This window comes from Stegostoma tigrinum, chromosome 6 (assembly GCF_030684315.1).
Source record: "Stegostoma tigrinum isolate sSteTig4 chromosome 6, sSteTig4.hap1, whole genome shotgun sequence".
Classification (NCBI taxonomy): domain Eukaryota; kingdom Metazoa; phylum Chordata; class Chondrichthyes; order Orectolobiformes; family Stegostomatidae; genus Stegostoma; species Stegostoma tigrinum.
Genome location: NC_081359.1, coordinates 12,799,207 through 12,818,216, shown reverse-complemented (window position 1 = coordinate 12,818,216; position 19,010 = coordinate 12,799,207). Strand labels below are relative to the sequence as shown.

General features: G+C 38.9%; 1 protein-coding gene across 5 annotated transcripts in view; it reads right to left on the bottom strand.

The window, feature by feature from the left end:
* Positions 1 to 17,891, bottom strand: part of LOC125453615 (uncharacterized) — a 50,421-nt gene extending 32,530 nt beyond the window's left edge. For all 5 annotated transcript variants that reach the window (XM_048533387.2, XM_048533385.2, XM_048533388.2 and 2 more), the window contains exon 1: positions 17,782 to 17,891. In XM_048533387.2, coding sequence (XP_048389344.1) covers positions 17,782 to 17,851 — 70 coding nt within the window. In that variant the 5' untranslated portion in view covers positions 17,852 to 17,891. The remainder of the gene's footprint in view (positions 1 to 17,781) is intronic.
* Positions 17,892 to 19,010: the final 1,119 nt, after the last annotated feature.

The window sequence follows — 19,010 nt, the reverse complement described above, 5'->3', positions numbered from 1 at the left end:
CCAGCCTGCCACTCCTGCTGTTTGGGGAAGGAAATGCAGTGGATTATTGTCCTTCTCAGATAAATATGTTTTCCTAATCTCAATCTTAAATAACCTGTTCTTTTTAAACAATGCCCTCCAGTTCTTGTCTTTCTCATAAAGGGGAATACGCTCTCAGCATTCATTTTGTCAATCTCTTCAGGATCTTCATTTCAACATAACATAAAAAATACCACTTCAGTTCACCATCTTGCCCTTATGCTTATAGTTCTGCCTTTGATCTGCTGCAGTGTTTCAATGAAGCTCAATACAACCAATCGACTAATTCTTTTGTCATGTACTTTACAGTCTTCTGTACCTTTCACTGAATTCAATAATTTAAGATCATGAATTCTTCCCTAGGTTTTGATATTCCCTGTCAAAATGCAAGCCTGCATATTGTTTTTGTGTTTTTGTTTTCTAGCGTCTAATCTGGGCATACATTACGTCCCTTCTTTACCTCTGCCTCGAATGCTCACTTTGCCTGCTAGTCAATGAAATCACCTGAGCCAATGTGGGACCAATGTCCTATTGGGAAGGCTAAATAGGGTGATTACAATGACTTCAAATTAATATGTAGGGGTAGCCCTTGGGGGAAGTCATTACATATTTAAAAGCAAGAAAGAGGACAGGGAATAAAGAAACAGTCAAGAATCCTGATTCAGGTATGTCAGCTATTCACAAAATGATTGCAAGTACTGCATGTTGATTTATAATAGAGAAGAGAGAAATAATAAACAGTGAATAAAGCTTCAGTGCTTAGGGACAGGTTATAGTGTATGGGCCAAATGAGAGTTCTCTATACAAATGCATAGAGTGAAAGGAATAAGTTAAATGAGCTGCAGGCTCAAATTTTAATTGGAGATTATGTTACTGTGGCCATTACAGAGACAGAGCTGCACCATTACCAGGACCGGGAAGTAAATTATATGATTAGGTTTATAAGGTTCACAGCGCGAAATGGGAAAATGGCAGAGAGGGTGGAGTAGCCTTACTGATTAGAAACAAAATCCCTTCAATGGTGAGGAAGGATATAATAAGGCGAAAGCATCTACTGGAGCCTGTACGAGTGGAACTTAGAACAGTAAAGGATTGAAAACTGTATAGTTGTGTATAACTGTATATAACACCGAAAAGCTGCTGTGTATAGACCACCAGTGTCAGCTCCAAAATGCTCCATTGTATGATTGCAGAAATTAGGCAATTGTATAGTAAAGCTAGAGTGGTATTAATGGGGGATTTTAACATTAACATAGATTCGAGAGGTAGGCAAGCACCTCGTAAGAGTCATAGAGTTATACAACACAGAAACAAGTCCTTCGGCCCAACTCGTCTATGCCGAGATATCCTAAATTAACCTAGTTGTATTTGCCAGCTTTTGACCCATATCCCTATAAACGCTTCCCATTCATGGATCCATCTAGGTGCCTCTTAAATGTCGTAATTGTACCAGCCCCCACCACTTCCTCTGGCAGCTCACTCCATACCTGCACCACCCTCTGCATGAAAAAGTCGCTCGTTTGGTCCCTTTTAAGCCTTTTCCCCACTCACCTTAAACCTATGTCCTCAAATTCTGGACTCCCCTAGTGAATTTCTGGAGCGTCCAGGATTGTTTCTATAGCAATATATCCTGGATGCAACAAGGAGAAAGGCAGTCTATGGTAATGAGAAATGCAGCAGATTTAATTACTGACCTAGTTTTGCATGAACATCTATCAGCTAGTGATCATAACATGATTGAGTTCAATGTAACATTTAAAAGTGAAAAGCATGAATTAGCTGTTAGAATTTTAGATTAGGTAAGACTGGCCTTAATGAGATGAGTCAGAGATGGTCCACAGTAAATTGAATGATCCACTTATGGGTAAAACAACTGAAGACCAGTGGAACATGTTTAAAGAAATGTTTAACACAACACAAAGCCAGTTTATGCCTCTGAGAGGGAAAATGTTCATTTCACAGAAAAGCATAGCCACAGACAACTCAAGAGATAGTGGATGGCAAAAAATAAAAGAAAGGGCTTACAGAAATACTACCGTGAGGTAGCGGTACTCACCACAGAGCCACTGCTGTGGCATAGAATCTGGCAATGGTCGAAAAGCCCACTGTAACCTACGCATGAAGCAGCCCCATCTGTCCCAAAATGAACATAATGTCCCACGCTCTGTAATTGGCAATTTGTGACCTTTCCGATAGTGTGATAAGCTTCTACATGTGGGATGCCACCCAGATCCAGATCTGACCCCTGGCATGACATGATGCTTAAAACTTTAGGCTGTCAGTAAGCTTAATTGCTGAAGGTAGGGCACTGTCAGGATGTCTGTGATACTCTTGTCACTGGGGACCTGAGCACGAATGTTGGTTTGTCACATTTGAAGTTCTATCACTTTAGGAGGTTGAATGCAAATGAAGCAAATAGTTTGATATTGTCATATCATCAGAAACTCTCTGTTCTGCATCATTTGTTCCATTGGCTGTGCCTGAAAATTTCTTTGTACTGTTTGTATTATTTAGCTATAAATAAGTCCTAAATTTTTTGAGTAAACAGAATCCATCAATTTAGAAGACTATTTTATATCTAATCGCATGGACATGTGAGTCACCTCTGATATGGGAGTTCTGAAATTGGAAATCTGGGGATGGAGACCCAAGGCCTTGGGCATTACCTTCTTGCAGACCCTTGAATTGCTTCTCTGGTCTTCTTCTGACCAGAAGAATCCCACTTCTGATACAGCTCCTCACAGCATTCATCCAATGACAGGTAGAACTATTCGACAACAAGCCAAATCTTAAACAACAAAACATCTAGCCTGAGGCTCTGTGAAGCAGCAGAGAACCAAAATGAGGAAATAATCTGAGGTAACAAGGTGTTGAGCTGGGTGAACACAGCAGGCCAAGCAGCATCAGAGGTGTAGGAATGCTGACGTTTCAGGCTGAGACCCTTTGGCTTCACAGTGGGGTTAAAATTGTTTCAGATATAGTAGGAACTGCAGATGCTGGAGAATCTGAGATTTCAAGGTGTAGAGCTGGATGATCACAGCAGGCCAAGCAGCATCAGGGGAGCAGGAAAGCTGATGTTTTGGGCCTAGACCTGAAATAATCTATAGAAATAATCTATTTGATTTCATCTGCATTAACTTCACCTTTACAGATACATCTGCCCATTGACAAGAGAAATCACTGCACATCACATTCCGTGCAAAAAGTAACACAGTGTGGAGCTGGAGGAACACAGAAGGCCAGGCAGCATCAAAGGAGCAGGAAAGCTGATGCTTTGGGTCAGGTCCCTTCCTGAAACATCAACTTTACTGCTCCTCTGATGCTGAGACATTATTAGGATAACATCCCATTGATTTCAATAATCTCTATAATTTAACGCTCTTTATCTGCTTACACAGAGGTATGCAGACACTGCCTTAAAACCTCCTGCCTGACTAGAATTAGATATAAACTTTGTAAATCTTTATCTTCCTGCACAGGAGTATGTGGAAGCTGCCTCAAATAAGATTAGGTGGGCAGCGTTTGTAAAGGTGTGAGACTACTGAAACCCTGTAAAAAAAGTAACTTCTGTTTCTGCTAAAGGGGCCAGGACACTGACTTCTGTTCAAGCCAGACACTTCGGCAGCTTGAAGTTACGTTCTGTCATTTTGGCAACTTGAAATCGCCTCCTATCATTAGCAGTCACTTCACGAACAATCGATACTACATCCTGCTCTCCTTATGTTTTCGATGTAGTAATTGTTTTTGTATCATGTCATTGTCTGATGTAGTGATTGCTTCATGTATCATGCCATTATGAGATGTAAAATTGCTTTATGTATTATGCAATTGATAAGGTATAAAAATCGGGGACTGTCCACTGCTCAGGGAGAATCGCTTAGGAGACTGCACTCTGTGCCGGGCTGAGTACAGTGATCCTCCACAGCTTGTACTTGCTTTGTAATAAAGGATTTGTGTTTTTCTAAACAGGTCAATGTCTTGTCATTGCATCAAGTCCGTGAGGGTCTCCGAAAACAAACCTAACAGTGCTGCCTGGCCTGCTGTGTTCCTCCAGCTCCGCACAGTGTTATGTCTGACTCCAGCATCTGCAGTTCTTACTATCTGCTCGAGAAAACGAAGTATTTTCTCCACATTAAAGACATTTTAAGCATGTAGTGTGACATTATACTAAGGATAGACCAAAGAGAAATCAAGTTTTCCAAGCTGGTCATCCTTTAGGTTTCTATTTGACAGAAAATAGCTTCAGTAATAAAGCAGTCAATGTGGAACACAATGACATCCAAGACTGGGCTACTAAGTGTCAAATGACAGACATGTTATATGAATCATATTTATATCAAGCAGGGGGAAACCCAACCATCTATGTTTGACCTTCAGATGCATTGCTATCTCTACACAATCAGTCATCATCAATTTGGGACTAACTATTGACCACGTACGATCCAACCGGAAAACTATCGCTTCAAACAGAAGATTGAAGTGTATTATTCTGCAATGTTTAGTTTGTCTTCTGATTCCTTTCAGCCTCTCCAAACCTTGCTGGACCAACTTAGTTAAGCAAAGGAATATTTACACTTGCAAATTGAAAGAGCTACAGTAATAGTTAAGAAATTTGACTAAAGCTAAAACAGAACATTTGCATGATCTGTGCCTTTGAACAACACCTCTACCACCAGACACTGTGATTGCATTATATACAGTTTACAGCTTATTCAGTAGCAATGTACTCAAGTTAGTTAAGTGGAAACAAACACATGTGTAGTCTACAGGAATACTCTTAGCTCCACTGTCAATACCAACACAAACTACATTTGTATGGCTCCTTTGGCATAATAAAATATTCAATCACACTTTGTGGGAATAATATCAAAGAAAATTCAAGAAGGAAGTCCATATTAGGAAGTGAGGCTAGAATCTCAGTTAATAATAAATGTTTTAACTACTATCTTGAAGGAGGAAGGAAATGCAAAGCATAATTCCTGGAGCTTAGGACCAAAATAGATGAAGGCACAACCATCAGCAAGAGAGAAATGACAATTAGAGTTTCCCAAAAGTCAATTTTGGAGAAATGGAGTGACCACAGAGTGTGAGGGTTGGCAGAGGTCACTTATAAGGGAGAGGCAACACCATTGTGTCCCCTGAAAGAAAGAATGAGAATTTTAAAATGGAGACATTGCAATTCTGTGGGGCAAGACTGAAGAAAAGTGCTTGATGTGAAAATTAACTTAGTTCTTATCACTACAAATGTTGTCAGACTTGCAAAATATTTCCATGGTTTTCTGTTTTTATTTGCAGGTCAATGAGCGTTGAAGTGACGAGTAGACAGAATTGAGTGAGTTTTGATGAGCTCACTTTTACAGGGGTTTCAAGGTGCGAGAAAATTGGAATAACTGGCAAAAAAGTAATAGATGTGTGTAATAACAACAGGTGAGGCAAGTCTCAAGCATAGATGTGTATCATATACCTATTGAAACACTTGATCAATGCTCAAATATGAAAATCGTGCAGTGTTAATGAAAGATATAACAACAGGTTTGAGAGAGGGGTGATACTACATACAGTCTTGTATTAAGTTTAATTGCATAAAAATTAGCATAATGTTAAAAAAGGTAATTCGACCAAAAGCTTAGATTCTAGTTGGTGCTCTATATCTATCCTAATAAGACCAAAATCCCTCCTAAGATACATTGCCATGACAGCAGAATTGGCACCCTACCCTCTCTGAACTTTGCATCAATTTCATGATGTTCATTCATGTGAGATTAAAAGTTTCATGTGCTAGCAGTTTCTGTTTCCCATTTTAAAGAATATGGATGATTGATAATTTTATTGGCCTCTAGTATAAGGGGCTTCTTTCAGATAAAGAGAAGTAATTTCTATTTTCAAAGCTTCTTATACATCCCATTGTCAATTAAAGTTATGCCGCTTTAAGGGCTGAACATGCAAATTGGACAAGTACCCAGATGCTGTCACATGATTACACACCACAGAAATTTTGCACAGCAGCTCTTAATATACATTGTATTTGGGGATTACTGTTTACTGTATAAAAGTTAACAAATAGGAACAGGAATAGTCCAATGAGCCGTTCTAGCATCTCATCCCAATCTGTAAGATCACCGCTGAACTGCCCCATATGGGCACTGCTGCCTCACAGTGTCAGGGACTGTGTTCAATTTCACCCTGGGTGACTGTCTGCATGGAGTTTGCACATTCTTCCCACATTTGTGTGGCTTTTTTCCGGGTGTTCCGGTTTCCTCCCACAGTCCAAAGATGTGCATGTTAGGTGGATTGGCCATGCCAAATTGTCCATAGTGATCAGGGATGTATAGGTTAGGTGGGTTAGCCATGGGAAATGCAAGGTTACAGGATAGGATGGGTTTGGTGGAATGCTTTTCTGGGGTCAGTATGGGCTCAATGGCTGAATGGCCTTCTCCCAAACAGTAGGGATTCTATGAACTAATTTTTCATTTTAATCCCTTATATCTCTCAATTCCTTAATATTTCAAAAATGTATCTACAATCTCTTAAAATACTTTCAGTGATCTACCTCTGTAACTCTCTTCAGTAGAAAATTTCAAACATCCACTACTCCCTGAGCAAAGAAATTCCTTTCGTCTCAGATCTAAATGAGAGCCACCTTATTCTAAAACAATGCCCCCTAGTTTGAAATTCTGATCGCTGCCTCCAGAGGTTCCAAACCACAAGATTAATCCTCTCTCAGTTTTCATTACTAGATCTAAAATAATATGTTCCTGGGTAGGTTTTAAAGTCTCTGGCACATGTTCCAAATTCATTTTCCATGCTCCCTTGCCCATCTGACTGTCTAGTCAACATGCAGATTAAAATTATCCATGACGATTGTCATATCTTGTTTATAAGCCTCCAAAATTTTCAGAATTCTACTTTGTCCTGCAGCAAGACAACTCTTTGGCTCCAACATGTGATTTCTTTCCCTTTCTAATGTTATTTCCCCCAAATTGCTTTTATATCAAGATCTTTTGTACTTATGCCACTACTTACTAATGTACTGATATATCCCTTTATTAACACTACCCCATCTCCTTTCCAGTTTTGATTGTTTCCTCGGAACATTGAATAGCCAAGATTTGAGTTCCCATTCCTGGTCACCCTCCAACCATGTCTCCAAATTCCAAATAGGAGCCAAATTTGTTTCAAATCTGGATATTAAAGATATTGTTCAGTAAGCTTAGCCAAGAAATTTCAGGAAGTCACTACTTTCAGAGCACTATTTGGAAAATATTACTTGAAGAGACTACCGTTTGGTATATATGTCAATCATAATCAGTTACAGCAATATATGCACAAAATTATAGAAACTGGGCCTGGATGTGTATGTATTGTTAATAATATTGTGTCAATGGGCACAACCAAAGTTGAGCATGATTGGAAGCTTCACTCACTGATGGAAGAGGCTCATTTCTAAGGGTTTATTTTCTTCAGTGAGAAATCCTAGGTGAATGTTAAGTCGGATCAATATCTTTTTGGCTATGTGTGTTCAAGTTGTAAAATCTAAACTAGCACAGGAAAAGTCCAGGAGGTAAGGTAAATACTGACTACAAAGAAACAAAGAAGACAACAAAAAAAAAAATTGTGGGCTCTTCAATTTTTTGGTATGTTACATTCCAAGTATTTTGGACAAAGCATTATCATTGAGAGAACTCTCAAGAAAGACGTATCGTCGGAGGACTATCAAGTTACGTGCAATTTTTTCAAACAAACATTGTCAGCTGCATAATGCATCCTGCATTGCAATAACCCAAGGAAAAAGACAGTCCTAGAAGTTGGAGCTTTAAAGATAGGGATAGGATCAAGCATTGTGCAAGATGGAAGGCAATTTGTTTTTGGATCCAAATGCCTATTACAGGCGCAATCTAATGGTTCCAATATCAAATATGAAACATTTATTCAAGTACTTGGTTATCACAAGATTCCTTATGTTCCTATTTAGTATACAATTCACTATGGCAATCAATCACAGTCCATTGGAGATGATTTGTTGCAGACTCTGACAAGTGCACCACTGAAACCACAAATTCATGTAAAAGGATGGGGATATGACTCTAAGTCTGCTAACAAATGGTCACCAAAGACATTCTAAGCAAATTCCCAAACCTGAACTAAAGATAGAGATGTTCCATTTGATCTACATTTCGACAGCATAGACATCAAATAGAAGATGAGCTCATTGCAAACCCATTGCAATTTGGTAATCAAACTTGGTAAATCAAGGGAACACAATGGCTTAGTGGTGTTATTGCTGGACTGTTAATCCAAGAGACCCAGGTAACATTCTGGAAATGCGGCATGGGAGATAGAGGAATTGGATTTCAACAGAAATCTGGACTTAAGAGCTTAATGTCGACCATGAATCCATTGTTGATTGTTGAAAAAGCCCATCTGGTTCAGTAATGTCCTTTAGGGGACAACAATCTGCTGCCTTACCTGGTCTGGCTTACACATGACTCCAGACCCACTGCAATGTGGTTGACTCATAACTGCCTCTGGACAATAAATCTTGGCCTAGCCAGTGACACCTTCATCCTGCAAATGACAGAAAAAATACATACATGTGGCCAGCTTCAATCAGAAATAGCTAATGACTGAAGGCTGCCTGGGTGGTTTTTCAGGATGATCCTGAGTTTAAATCTCAGCAATGCCTTTCTCGGAGGTCCGATGATGCTGTCATAGTGTCCTTACCTTTAAGTCAGGAGACCTGCAATTCTAAGAAACGGTTGCTTGACACAAAATGTTAACTCTTTCTCCACAGATGCTGTCAGACCTGCTGAGCTTTTCCAACAATTTCTGTTTTTGGTCCTGCATTCAAATCCCAGCTCCTCCAGAGGTGTGTCGTAACATACCTGAGCAGGTTTTTCTGAACAAAAAACGGAAAGGTGGTCCTACATAATCAGAGCAGTGCTATTGACTGACAGATGCTATTGGCCATACAAAAATGAACTTGGTATCTTGAGCAGTAAACCAATATAATCTCTTCACCAGGATATAGAGGGCATATAGGCAGGGAGCAGATAAGACAATGGGCACATATTATAATTTATTGACCAGGGTTTAATGATGACATTGAAACGTTAGTGAGGATGTGTAACCAGCCACATCAATGAAGTGAACCTTAGTACTCTACTAAATTTTATCATTCCCCTGGTCAAAAATTATCAGTGACCTATTCCCCACGAATGGAGAGTGCTTAATCTTAGTCATCAAACTTCTCTTCAAATTTCCAATTGTCAGACTTGTAAAGTCTGTGAATTTGTTATAGACACATAAAGTGCCACATTTGTCTGTGTGGTGCACATAAATAAATAATTTCTGACCATGGACCACAGGACACAGGCAGGCCCTTTGAGGTATGTGTGTCAAGTGAGTGTGTACCACTGAATCCCAAAATCACAGAATTGCAAAGGTGCTGAAGGAGACCATTCAGTCCATCACACCTGCATCAATTGCCTGAGCATTTTGGCTTAATGCTAATTTATTGCTTTTTGCATATGACCTTGTGTATTGTGTAGTATTTAAATAACCAACTGTTGCCTTCTGTAATGCTTCAGTACAGTAGTGCATTCCAGACTCGAACTTCTTGCTGTGTGCAAAAGTGTTTTCTCACATTGCATTTGCACTTGTGCAAAACACATAAAAGCGTTTTGCTTTGTTAGCAACTCTCTCCATCTGTTTGCCACTTTTAATGGTGTATGTACAAATACACCTATGTCTCCCAAGTCTTGCACACCCATTGGACTGATACCCTATGTTTTATAGTTTTTAAAAATATAACTTATTTTTAAAATCAATTATTATACATCTCTGGAGCAGGTGGGATCTGAACTCAGGCCTCCTGGTGCAGGGGCAGGGCCCCACTCTATATATTATATTGCCTCTCCATACTTATTGTACTAAAGTACATCACATCACACATTTGCTCATTGAACTTGAACTGTTGCTTATCCAATCACTCCACCAAAGTGTCAATATCCTGTGGAAGTTTTACCCTGTCCGCTTTACAGTTCCAAATCGCCCCAAGTATTGTGTTGTGTTGTACACTATGTTTTAAATTGGTGCCTTCACACCAAAATTGAGGTCATTCCTTTTTATAAGGAAAATCAAATGTCCCAATACTGACCCCGGTGAACTCCACTCCAAGCATTCTTCCAGCCAGCAAAATATCCGTTAACTATTATTTTATTTTTCCTATCATTTAGCCAATCTTTTATCCGCTATGGGACAGTTCCTTTTATTCCATGACCTATAACATTCCTGACAAGTCAGCTGTGTAGGTTTGTATCGAATGCCAATAGGGAACAAGTGTGTATCACATCAACTGCCTTGCCCTCAACAACCCTTTCCTGTTACTTCTTCAAAAAAACACCAGCTACTTTGCTGGCTACAATCCTTTCTTAAAAATTCATGCTGACTCTGCTGAATTAAGCCACAGTTTTCTATGTGACTATTAATGCTATGCCAAATAATTGCTCCGCAAAGTTTCCCCACCACTGCATTTAAATTGGTTTGCAGTTGCTGGGCTTATTTTGAACAATGCACAATGTTTGCAGTTCTCTATTTGACGCCCTTACCTTAATACCACAGATGAAATGGTCTCAATGGGTGAACCGTTTGTAAATTATTCATCCTGAAATGTCACCAGGTTGTTCCTTAGAGCTAAATCAATGCATATGGAAGTTATCATCACCAGCAGACACTGTGTTTTGAATTTACACGAAAGTGATATTGCCACGTCACTACCAACCATATTTCCCAAGATGGAGGATGACCATTTGACAAATGAGGGAGGATGAAGAAGATGAATTACCAACAGGCAGATGTGGAGCTACCTTAATTACACATACCTCAAAGTGTCAGAGTAGCAGTGGGGAACGTTGAAAAATAAATGACTTATTCAAACAAGGATGGACATGTCGCTAAACAACATTGTACTATGTCATTGTCAGAGCTGGTACAGGTACCAACAGCTTATGTGATAAACAGGGAATATGCTTCAAGTGGCAATGTGTGAAAGTCAAAGGGGAAAAATCCTTAGTTGAGTGAAGAGAAATTACAGTCAGTCAGGGAGGGATGCAACAGTCAGGTCTGATGGGTACTTAGTCCTACAGGAGTCCACGTAACCATGTCTTTGTATTCCAGAGATTGGGCTGTGGTCAGTCCTGCAGGTCAAATGCAAGGAGTCCAGGGATTCCAGCTAGTTCAGTCAGCATGCTGTTGAGATGTTAGTTCAAGTGAGATTGGGCCTGTTGGGTAGAGACAATAGGGGGGATTGAGTATAATGAAAGTATATACAACAATAGCTAGCGGTCATGCATGTGCAGCTGAGATGTCCCCAGTAAGTGAGGAGGAAATGCAGAGGGCAGGAAGCGCTATTTGGGGCTGTTGAGATGGGTGACAGTCCTCACGTTTTCATGATGTGTGACGTGCTAAGAGTATAATACATCATCTTATGTGAGATACATGTGCAGTATTGGAGTTGGATTGAATGCCAGCCCTTTGACTACAAGACAGCCCAGAGCTGAAGGTTGGATTTAACCTTGCAGATTACAGCAGACCTCCTTGTGGTATTGCTAGGTTTTCTGCTTCATACTGCCTGTGTCAGGTAGCATAGTGTTCCGTCAGCTGGGATGAAGACAGACTTCCTTGACAGCACTCCATCCACCAACTTCTTTCAATTTCAGTTTGTGTACCAGGGATGAGCTTAACCTTTTCTGGGCCAACTCTTTGATGATTATATTGAAGAACACAGTGTAAGGGATAATTCCTGGCTTACAGTCTCTGAAGTGAATATGCTACTAGCCTTGAAAAATGGCACTAAATGTGTGGAAACATGGCCTCAATCTCACACTCTTGATTAATGAGCTGCAATGGACCATGGTGAACTGAATGCTGTGAAACTAACTTCTAGCTCACCTTAACTGTGGAAGGGAAAATTCAACGGATACGGTCAGGCAAATGTTTAGACAAAGGGGACTGCATAAAAATATTTACATGGCAGAAAATTGGGTGGGGAACATTTACCTTCAAATTAACAATGATTGGAATATGGTAGTAAATTCTTTCCATGGGGTTTTATTTAGTTTTGTCTCAGCAATTATTCACAATAATTAGAATTGGTGTTGCTTTTGTAAGTGTCAGTCCTTGGCCACCAACCAGCAGTCAGAGAAATCACACTTGATTAAATCTACACCAGGTACACAGCATCACACCAAACCATTCCTCGTGTGTCATGTCATTATAAGCAGTTTCAGGAAAAAAAAATTTAAAAAAAACTTTGAGCTGAAAATAAATAGTTGAATCCATTTAAATGTTTGTGTAGATTTTATGGTCAGTTTGCTAGGCTGACAATTTATTTGTGTTAAATTTGTACTTTCCATTCTTTGTACTAGTTGAAATGCACTTTGATCTCTGCTACTTTCCACATTCTGATAAATTTTCCATCCCACTGTCACATTATTTTTGGTGGAGAGCAACAGTTAGTGGGTGAGAAGGAGGGGTGGGTGAAGATTATGAAGCTCAGTTCAGCACTTGAGGCCACCAAGTATAGGCTGTGCAGTGTATGGGGCATCAGTGAGAGCGTGTTGGCTGAGGAAGGAGGGGAGGAGAGAGTGTGTAGCACAGACTCAGGCTTCACTTCTGGGGACAGCAGAAGTGTTCTGTTTTCCCTTCTAATCCCACTAAAGAAAATGTATTTACCTCAGGGAGACTTACTGACCCACCAAAACCTCGCTCTGCTGTGGAGTAAAGCCAGAAGTCACATGACACCAGGTTATAGCCCAACAGTTTCATTTGAAATCGCAAGCTTTCCGACTGCTGCTCCTTTGTTGGGTGAAGCCACTTCACTTGATGAAGGAGTAACACTTTGAAAGCTTGGGATTTAAGTAAACCTGTTGACCTATAACCTGGTGTCATGTGACACCTGACTTTGTCCACCCCAGTCCACAAGCAGCATCTCCACATTACGGATTAAATTGTCATCAGCCCCATTGTAGATCACTGGACGCTGATTTAAGCAAGACACTTAGACTGGTGCGAGCCTAAGCAACGTCAATAGTAAAGTCAAGGCACATTCTAACTCACTGGCACAAGGCCTCTGGAATTCCATCCTCAAAAAGCTGGTGACACTGGGTTAATTGAAAATTTTAAACCTGAGATTGACTGAATAGTAAGAATAGAATAGTAAGAATCAGCCATGATAAAGTTGGATGGAGGGTCAGGCTTGAGATGTTTGAATGGTTTACTCAGGCTTCTCGACTCATGTGTATCTCCATGTATCTTGGATCAGATTATCTGAAACATGCAAAGCTGAATTTCTGTTTCTGAAATATCGTTTAGTTTTACATTGCTCATGGCTGTACCTTGTCTGCAAGAAACTCTTTTTGGCAGAAAAAGATAAATTTCATTGGGTGTTAAGTGTGAGAAAATGTGACTGATAAAATTCTTTGAAGACATTTACTGTGAGATTCCCATGAGAAACAGTAACATTTCCTCTTTAAAGGTATTGCGAGAAAAAGATAGGTTATCTTGTCATTCACCAATTTTATTGTGTGTGATACAAATGCACAATTTATCCATTGATTTTCTGATGGTCTGCTTGTCATTTCTGCTGCATAACTGGCAGTCACGCAACAGTACATTGCAAAATCCCCAATGCAGCAGGCTATGAGTGAGTTGCCTAGAAATTTAAGATTCTGCTGGGCAATTGCCCTACAGCTGGAACCCTCAATGTAATATGTGTCTAGATGTCAGATTTTGGAATCGATATTTTACAACTACAGGTGATGGTGTAAAAAAGGTGATATATGTAAGGGTAGGTTAATAATAAATGCCAAAGGCTTTTTGGAACAGTGGTAGTGCCCCTATCTCTGGATCAGGAGACCCACGTTCAAGTCCCAACTGCTCCACCGGTGTGATATAAGATTCTGAACAGGTTGATTAGAAATTTCTGCAATAATTAATGCAGAATTCTCTGGATTTTTGCATGTAGAAGTGAGAAATGATTAAAAAATTGAGTGAATGAATATGCAACAGTGATGCAACAAGCTCAGAAATATAATGTACAAATTTTAAACTAACAAACATCTGACTTGCAACTAAGTTTTTTTTCATGTATAAGTAATCTTAGCTTACTGCACCTGGAACCTGGAATTTCTGATCCTGAAATATAAAACTTTGACTATTTGAGAAGAAAATGATAAATAAGAAACACATGCTAACAAGTACAAAACATACACTCCCAATTGTTGGCAGATGCATTTGTTTTGACCCACTGGTAATGTTTTTAAATCATTATATTTTTTGTGTCCTTTATCAGTCTAGACATAACGAGAACACAAATCTATCTGACTGCTACAGAGTGAATTTGGGAGCTGCTTTCAGTCTTTCAAAAATGGAGAGAGAGTTTAGAGACACTGTGCGGTTTCATGGAAAACATGGAAGAAAGTTGGTAGAAAGTTTTTTTTGATTTATAAATGCTTTTGATATGGTAAATAGGGAAAGACCATTGTTTCTAATTAGAGAATAAGGAGAGGTCTCATTAATTTGAAGTTTGTATTAAGGTAGCAAAAAAGAGAGCTTTAACAATTGTTTGCGTAGAGAAAGCCATTAAAACATCAAATGTCTTACTGCGGACAGTGGTTGCAGTAAAGCTATTGCGTAGTTTAAAGCAAAAGCAAATTTTATGTGGACGATAGTTGTAAACTGTGGGGAGTTAGTAGAGAAAAGTAGTTGCTTATGGGGAAGATCCCATTAAGAATGGGGGACTGCATTTGTATTTCAGTGCTGTAAATGTGCATTATTCTAAGTTTATCTCTCAGCGAACATCACTTTGCTTAATGAATTTTACATTGTAGCACTCAAGAAGACAGGGGGCAATTTCGATTCACAAAGTTCAAATTCAAGCACTTGTGATAGGTTCCACTGCATATATTTACAGAATTGAACTGTTCAAAATAACCGTGTTAGACATTAGTCTAAAAATACCACAAGCAGAAATGCATTTCAAGTGACTGAATGTGAACAATGCAGATCAAAAACTCTATCCAGTTAGGCTCCATTCACCTTCGAGTACTGCAGTACTTTAACAATGAATAAATGAATATGCGATCAGCTACTGATCATCTTCTTCCAGAGAGGATTGTCATACAGGTGAATAAATACACATTCATGAGAATCTCTGAAAAAATTTCAATCTTGTTGTCTGTGGTGATTGAGTATATTAATTTTCCAATAAACAGAATGTGTAGGGAAAACTAATGTATGTACTCAGACATAATTCTGCGTCAGGTCTTGGGATTTAAATCCTGTTCCATGCTAACATATAAAAGCACGACTGAGGAAATTATATAAATAGTAGCTTTTGAATGAAATGTTACATCAAGCACCCTCTATCTTCACATGTGCAAGTAAAAGATTCAGAAATCATCCTTGAGGAAAGGAATGAAATTTTTCAAGTTTTCTGGATGATATTTATTTCTCAAACAATATCATTTTGGGAGATTATTTGTACCTTTATTTTACGCCTGCTCTGTTGACCTCGGAGTGTTCCAATCTACGATCATATTTCCTTGCATTACAAGGCTGACAATGCTTAAAGTGTATTTAATTAGCTGTGAACTACTTTGATATGTCCTGAAGTATAAAAAGCACTGTGTAAGTACGATTTCTCTATATTTTTAAAATTAGACTTTTACAACAAGGCTAGTTAATTAAATGACGATGAGAGTGCCCTCTGCACAGCAGGGTCATTGATGGGGAAAGCACTGAGAGATTTGTGTTTGTGTGAATAATTTGTTATCATGAACCACAGCTAATTGAGATTGCTTTCTTTTATTTTTCTGCAAGATTTAGTGATATTTGTCTCAGATTTCTGCATTGTTTCAATACAATTCACCCAGAATATGCTGGAGCTATGCATGCCTTCTCAGTCTTTTGGGAAATAGAGTCATAGAATTGTACAGCATGGAAACAGACCCTTTAGTCCAACTCATCCATGCTGACCAGATATCCTAAAGTAATCCATTTGGTGCATATCCCTCTAAGCCCTTCCTATTCACATTCCCACCCAGATGCCTTTTACGTATTATAATTGTACCCACCTCTGCCACTTCTTCTAGCAGCTCATTCCATGCTCGCACAACCATTTGTGTGAAATAGTTAAATAAAAACCAAACGAACTGCAGATGCTGTGAATCAAGAGCAAAAACAAATTTGCTGGAAAATCTCAGCAGGTCTGGCAGCCTCTGTGAAGGAAAATACAGAGTTAATGTTTTGGGTCGGTGACCCTTCCTCAGAACTGAGAACTGAGTTCCGAGGAAGGGTCACCGGACCCAAAACGTTGACTCTGTTTATTCCTTCACAGATGTCGCTAAACTTGCTGATCTTTTCCACCTACTTTGTTTGTGTGTGAAAAAGTTGCCCTTTACGTCCCTTTTTATAACATCCCCCTCTCACCTTAAACCTATGCCGTCTAGTTTGAGGCTCCCTTATCTTGGGGAAAACAAATAGGCAATTCACTGTATCCCTGCCCCTCATGATTTCATAAACCTCTATAAGCTCATCCCTCAGCCTCTGATGTTCCAGGGAAAATAGTTCCATCTTATTCAATTTCTCCTTGTAGCTCAAACTCTTCAACTCCGGCACCATCCTTGTAAATCTTCTCTGTACCCTTTCAAGTTTAGCAACATTTTTCCTACAGCAGGGAGATACTTTAGTCCACAAAATTGTTTGAAGTGCAGACAGATGCTGGAGAGGTAACAGGGTGGTTATCTCTTGGACTGATGAAATTTAACAATGAAGAACTAAACAGGGCTGAGAAATTATGTAATTTAGACTTAGTGAACTCAATGACAAATCAGGGACAAGAAGAAAGAAATAAAGGTAGAGAAAAAAACTTGGATTAGGAAAGTGTAGAAAAAAATCTTAAAATAAATACAAAAAAAAATTTGTTGACATTTTTCAAATCTTCTAAATCAATTCACAGCCTGAAAGAATTGTTCATTCGCTGGAGCTGAAAGTAATTATCTGTAATCATCAGCAATTATGGTGTCATAAAGTCAAATCTGTTATATTGTTAAAAGCATTCTTAACATATTAATTATTTAGCTTGTCTTGCTATGGCAAGTTTAATGGCAAATTTATGACTAGATGTTGTATCTTCAGGAAAAGTATAGTGGTATTAAAGGTGAGATGCTATTTACACTCAGCGAAGGCAGAGGAGCTTAATTTCCAAGATAATCCTTCGTCACCCAAAGCTGGTGCTTGATTTGCTTATTATTAATGGTAAGAGTGACTTTTTTTCTTTTTTATAAGCAGAAGTTGGGCCATTATTTCTTTCGCTGTGCCTGTTAAACTACATGCTACTGCAAAAGGGTAGAACTGAATAGGATGGATGTACATAGAGATACTTGCATTAATGGTTTACCAAAATAGAAAGAAGAAGAATTTTGCTCAACATCACTTAAACAATTAATCAATATTAAGGCAGGTAGAGTGGGACTATGAGCATTTAGCAGATTGGCAGGTATAACACTATTCAGTAGGTAAATAACGGGTGTAACTTCATGTAACCACTTGTACATCACTTACTGGGCTCTAAGTTGGTATATCACTGTAAATAAAATTACGCAAGGCTTACATTCCAAATCTTGTATGAATCTAAAATGGTTCATAATATCAAGACAATTTCATTGCATGAAAGTTAAAATGCACGAAGGTTAAGGACCTTACCTGAAGCACTGAGTAGAATTAGAATTAATTCAGAGTAGAAAAATGGTTTATACAAATGTGAAGACTTCATCTTGCAGTCGGAAGGAGCGCATCAAGTAGTGTAACTTCTCTTTTTGTTAACCGTGATGTGAAACCCAATGATTCTGAAACATGTGGTTTCTCTTTCCTGTGACATAGAATGTAACTGCTGCTTCCCCATTGTACATTAATGAATTTTACTGATGAAATATGAACTCAGGGTAGGATTGTTTCTTCTGAGTGAATTTGCATGGTGTAGCAAATAGAACACTGAAACGATTATCCTTAGTCCCCAGCACAATTTCTGTTCCTTACCACTAAATTCATTTCTCACTTTTGAGAAAGTGTAATGAAAGGATATTAACCTGAAAAATCAACTTGTTCTTTCTCCCTGGATATTGCAAGGCCTGCTAAGTATTTCCATTGTTTTATGTTTTTCTGTTTAATTTTCAGAATCTGTAGTATTTTGCTTATGGTTTTCATCTCTCTCTGGTCACTGATACTGAACTTAAACACAAACTGGGCATTCTGTTTATCCCAGCGGTGAGCTTCCAATCATAGATCGACTGCATTATCAGAGCTGTCTTATGCCACACATTCACTCTCCTGCCTTAATTTGTGGCCATATCACTGGAGCAGTAATGTATAATCCCAGTATTATGCCCCTAAGACATGAGTTCTAATGCCACCAAGTTAACTCGGTCGAATTTGAATTCAATAACTAGAGCATCTGGAAGATAAAGCTAGCCTCAGTCATGGTTATCATGGTAACAATCACAGATTGTTGTTGGTGTCCATGTATTCCACCAATGTCCTTCAGGGAAAGAAATCTGGTGTCCTTCTGGAATTCGATCTATATGTGACTCCAGACTAATGACAATCTGATAGACTATTAACTGCAAGCCATTCAGCTCAAGAGCAGTTGAGATCTGCAACAAATATTGACCTAACCAGCAACACCTACATTCAATGAAAGAATAATATGGAATTTTTAATTTGCTGCTCATAGTCTTATCCCTGCCATTGTTATATTTCAATTTGTTTATTCGAATGTCAGCTTTCCAAATTTTGCTCTCCATGATCTCAAATTCATTTAAAACTCGAAACCGAAAGAACAGTGGATGTTGGAAATCAGAGATAAAAAACCGAAATTGCTAGAAACACTCAGCAAGTCTGGCAGCATCTGTGGAGAGAAAGCAGAGTTAATGTTT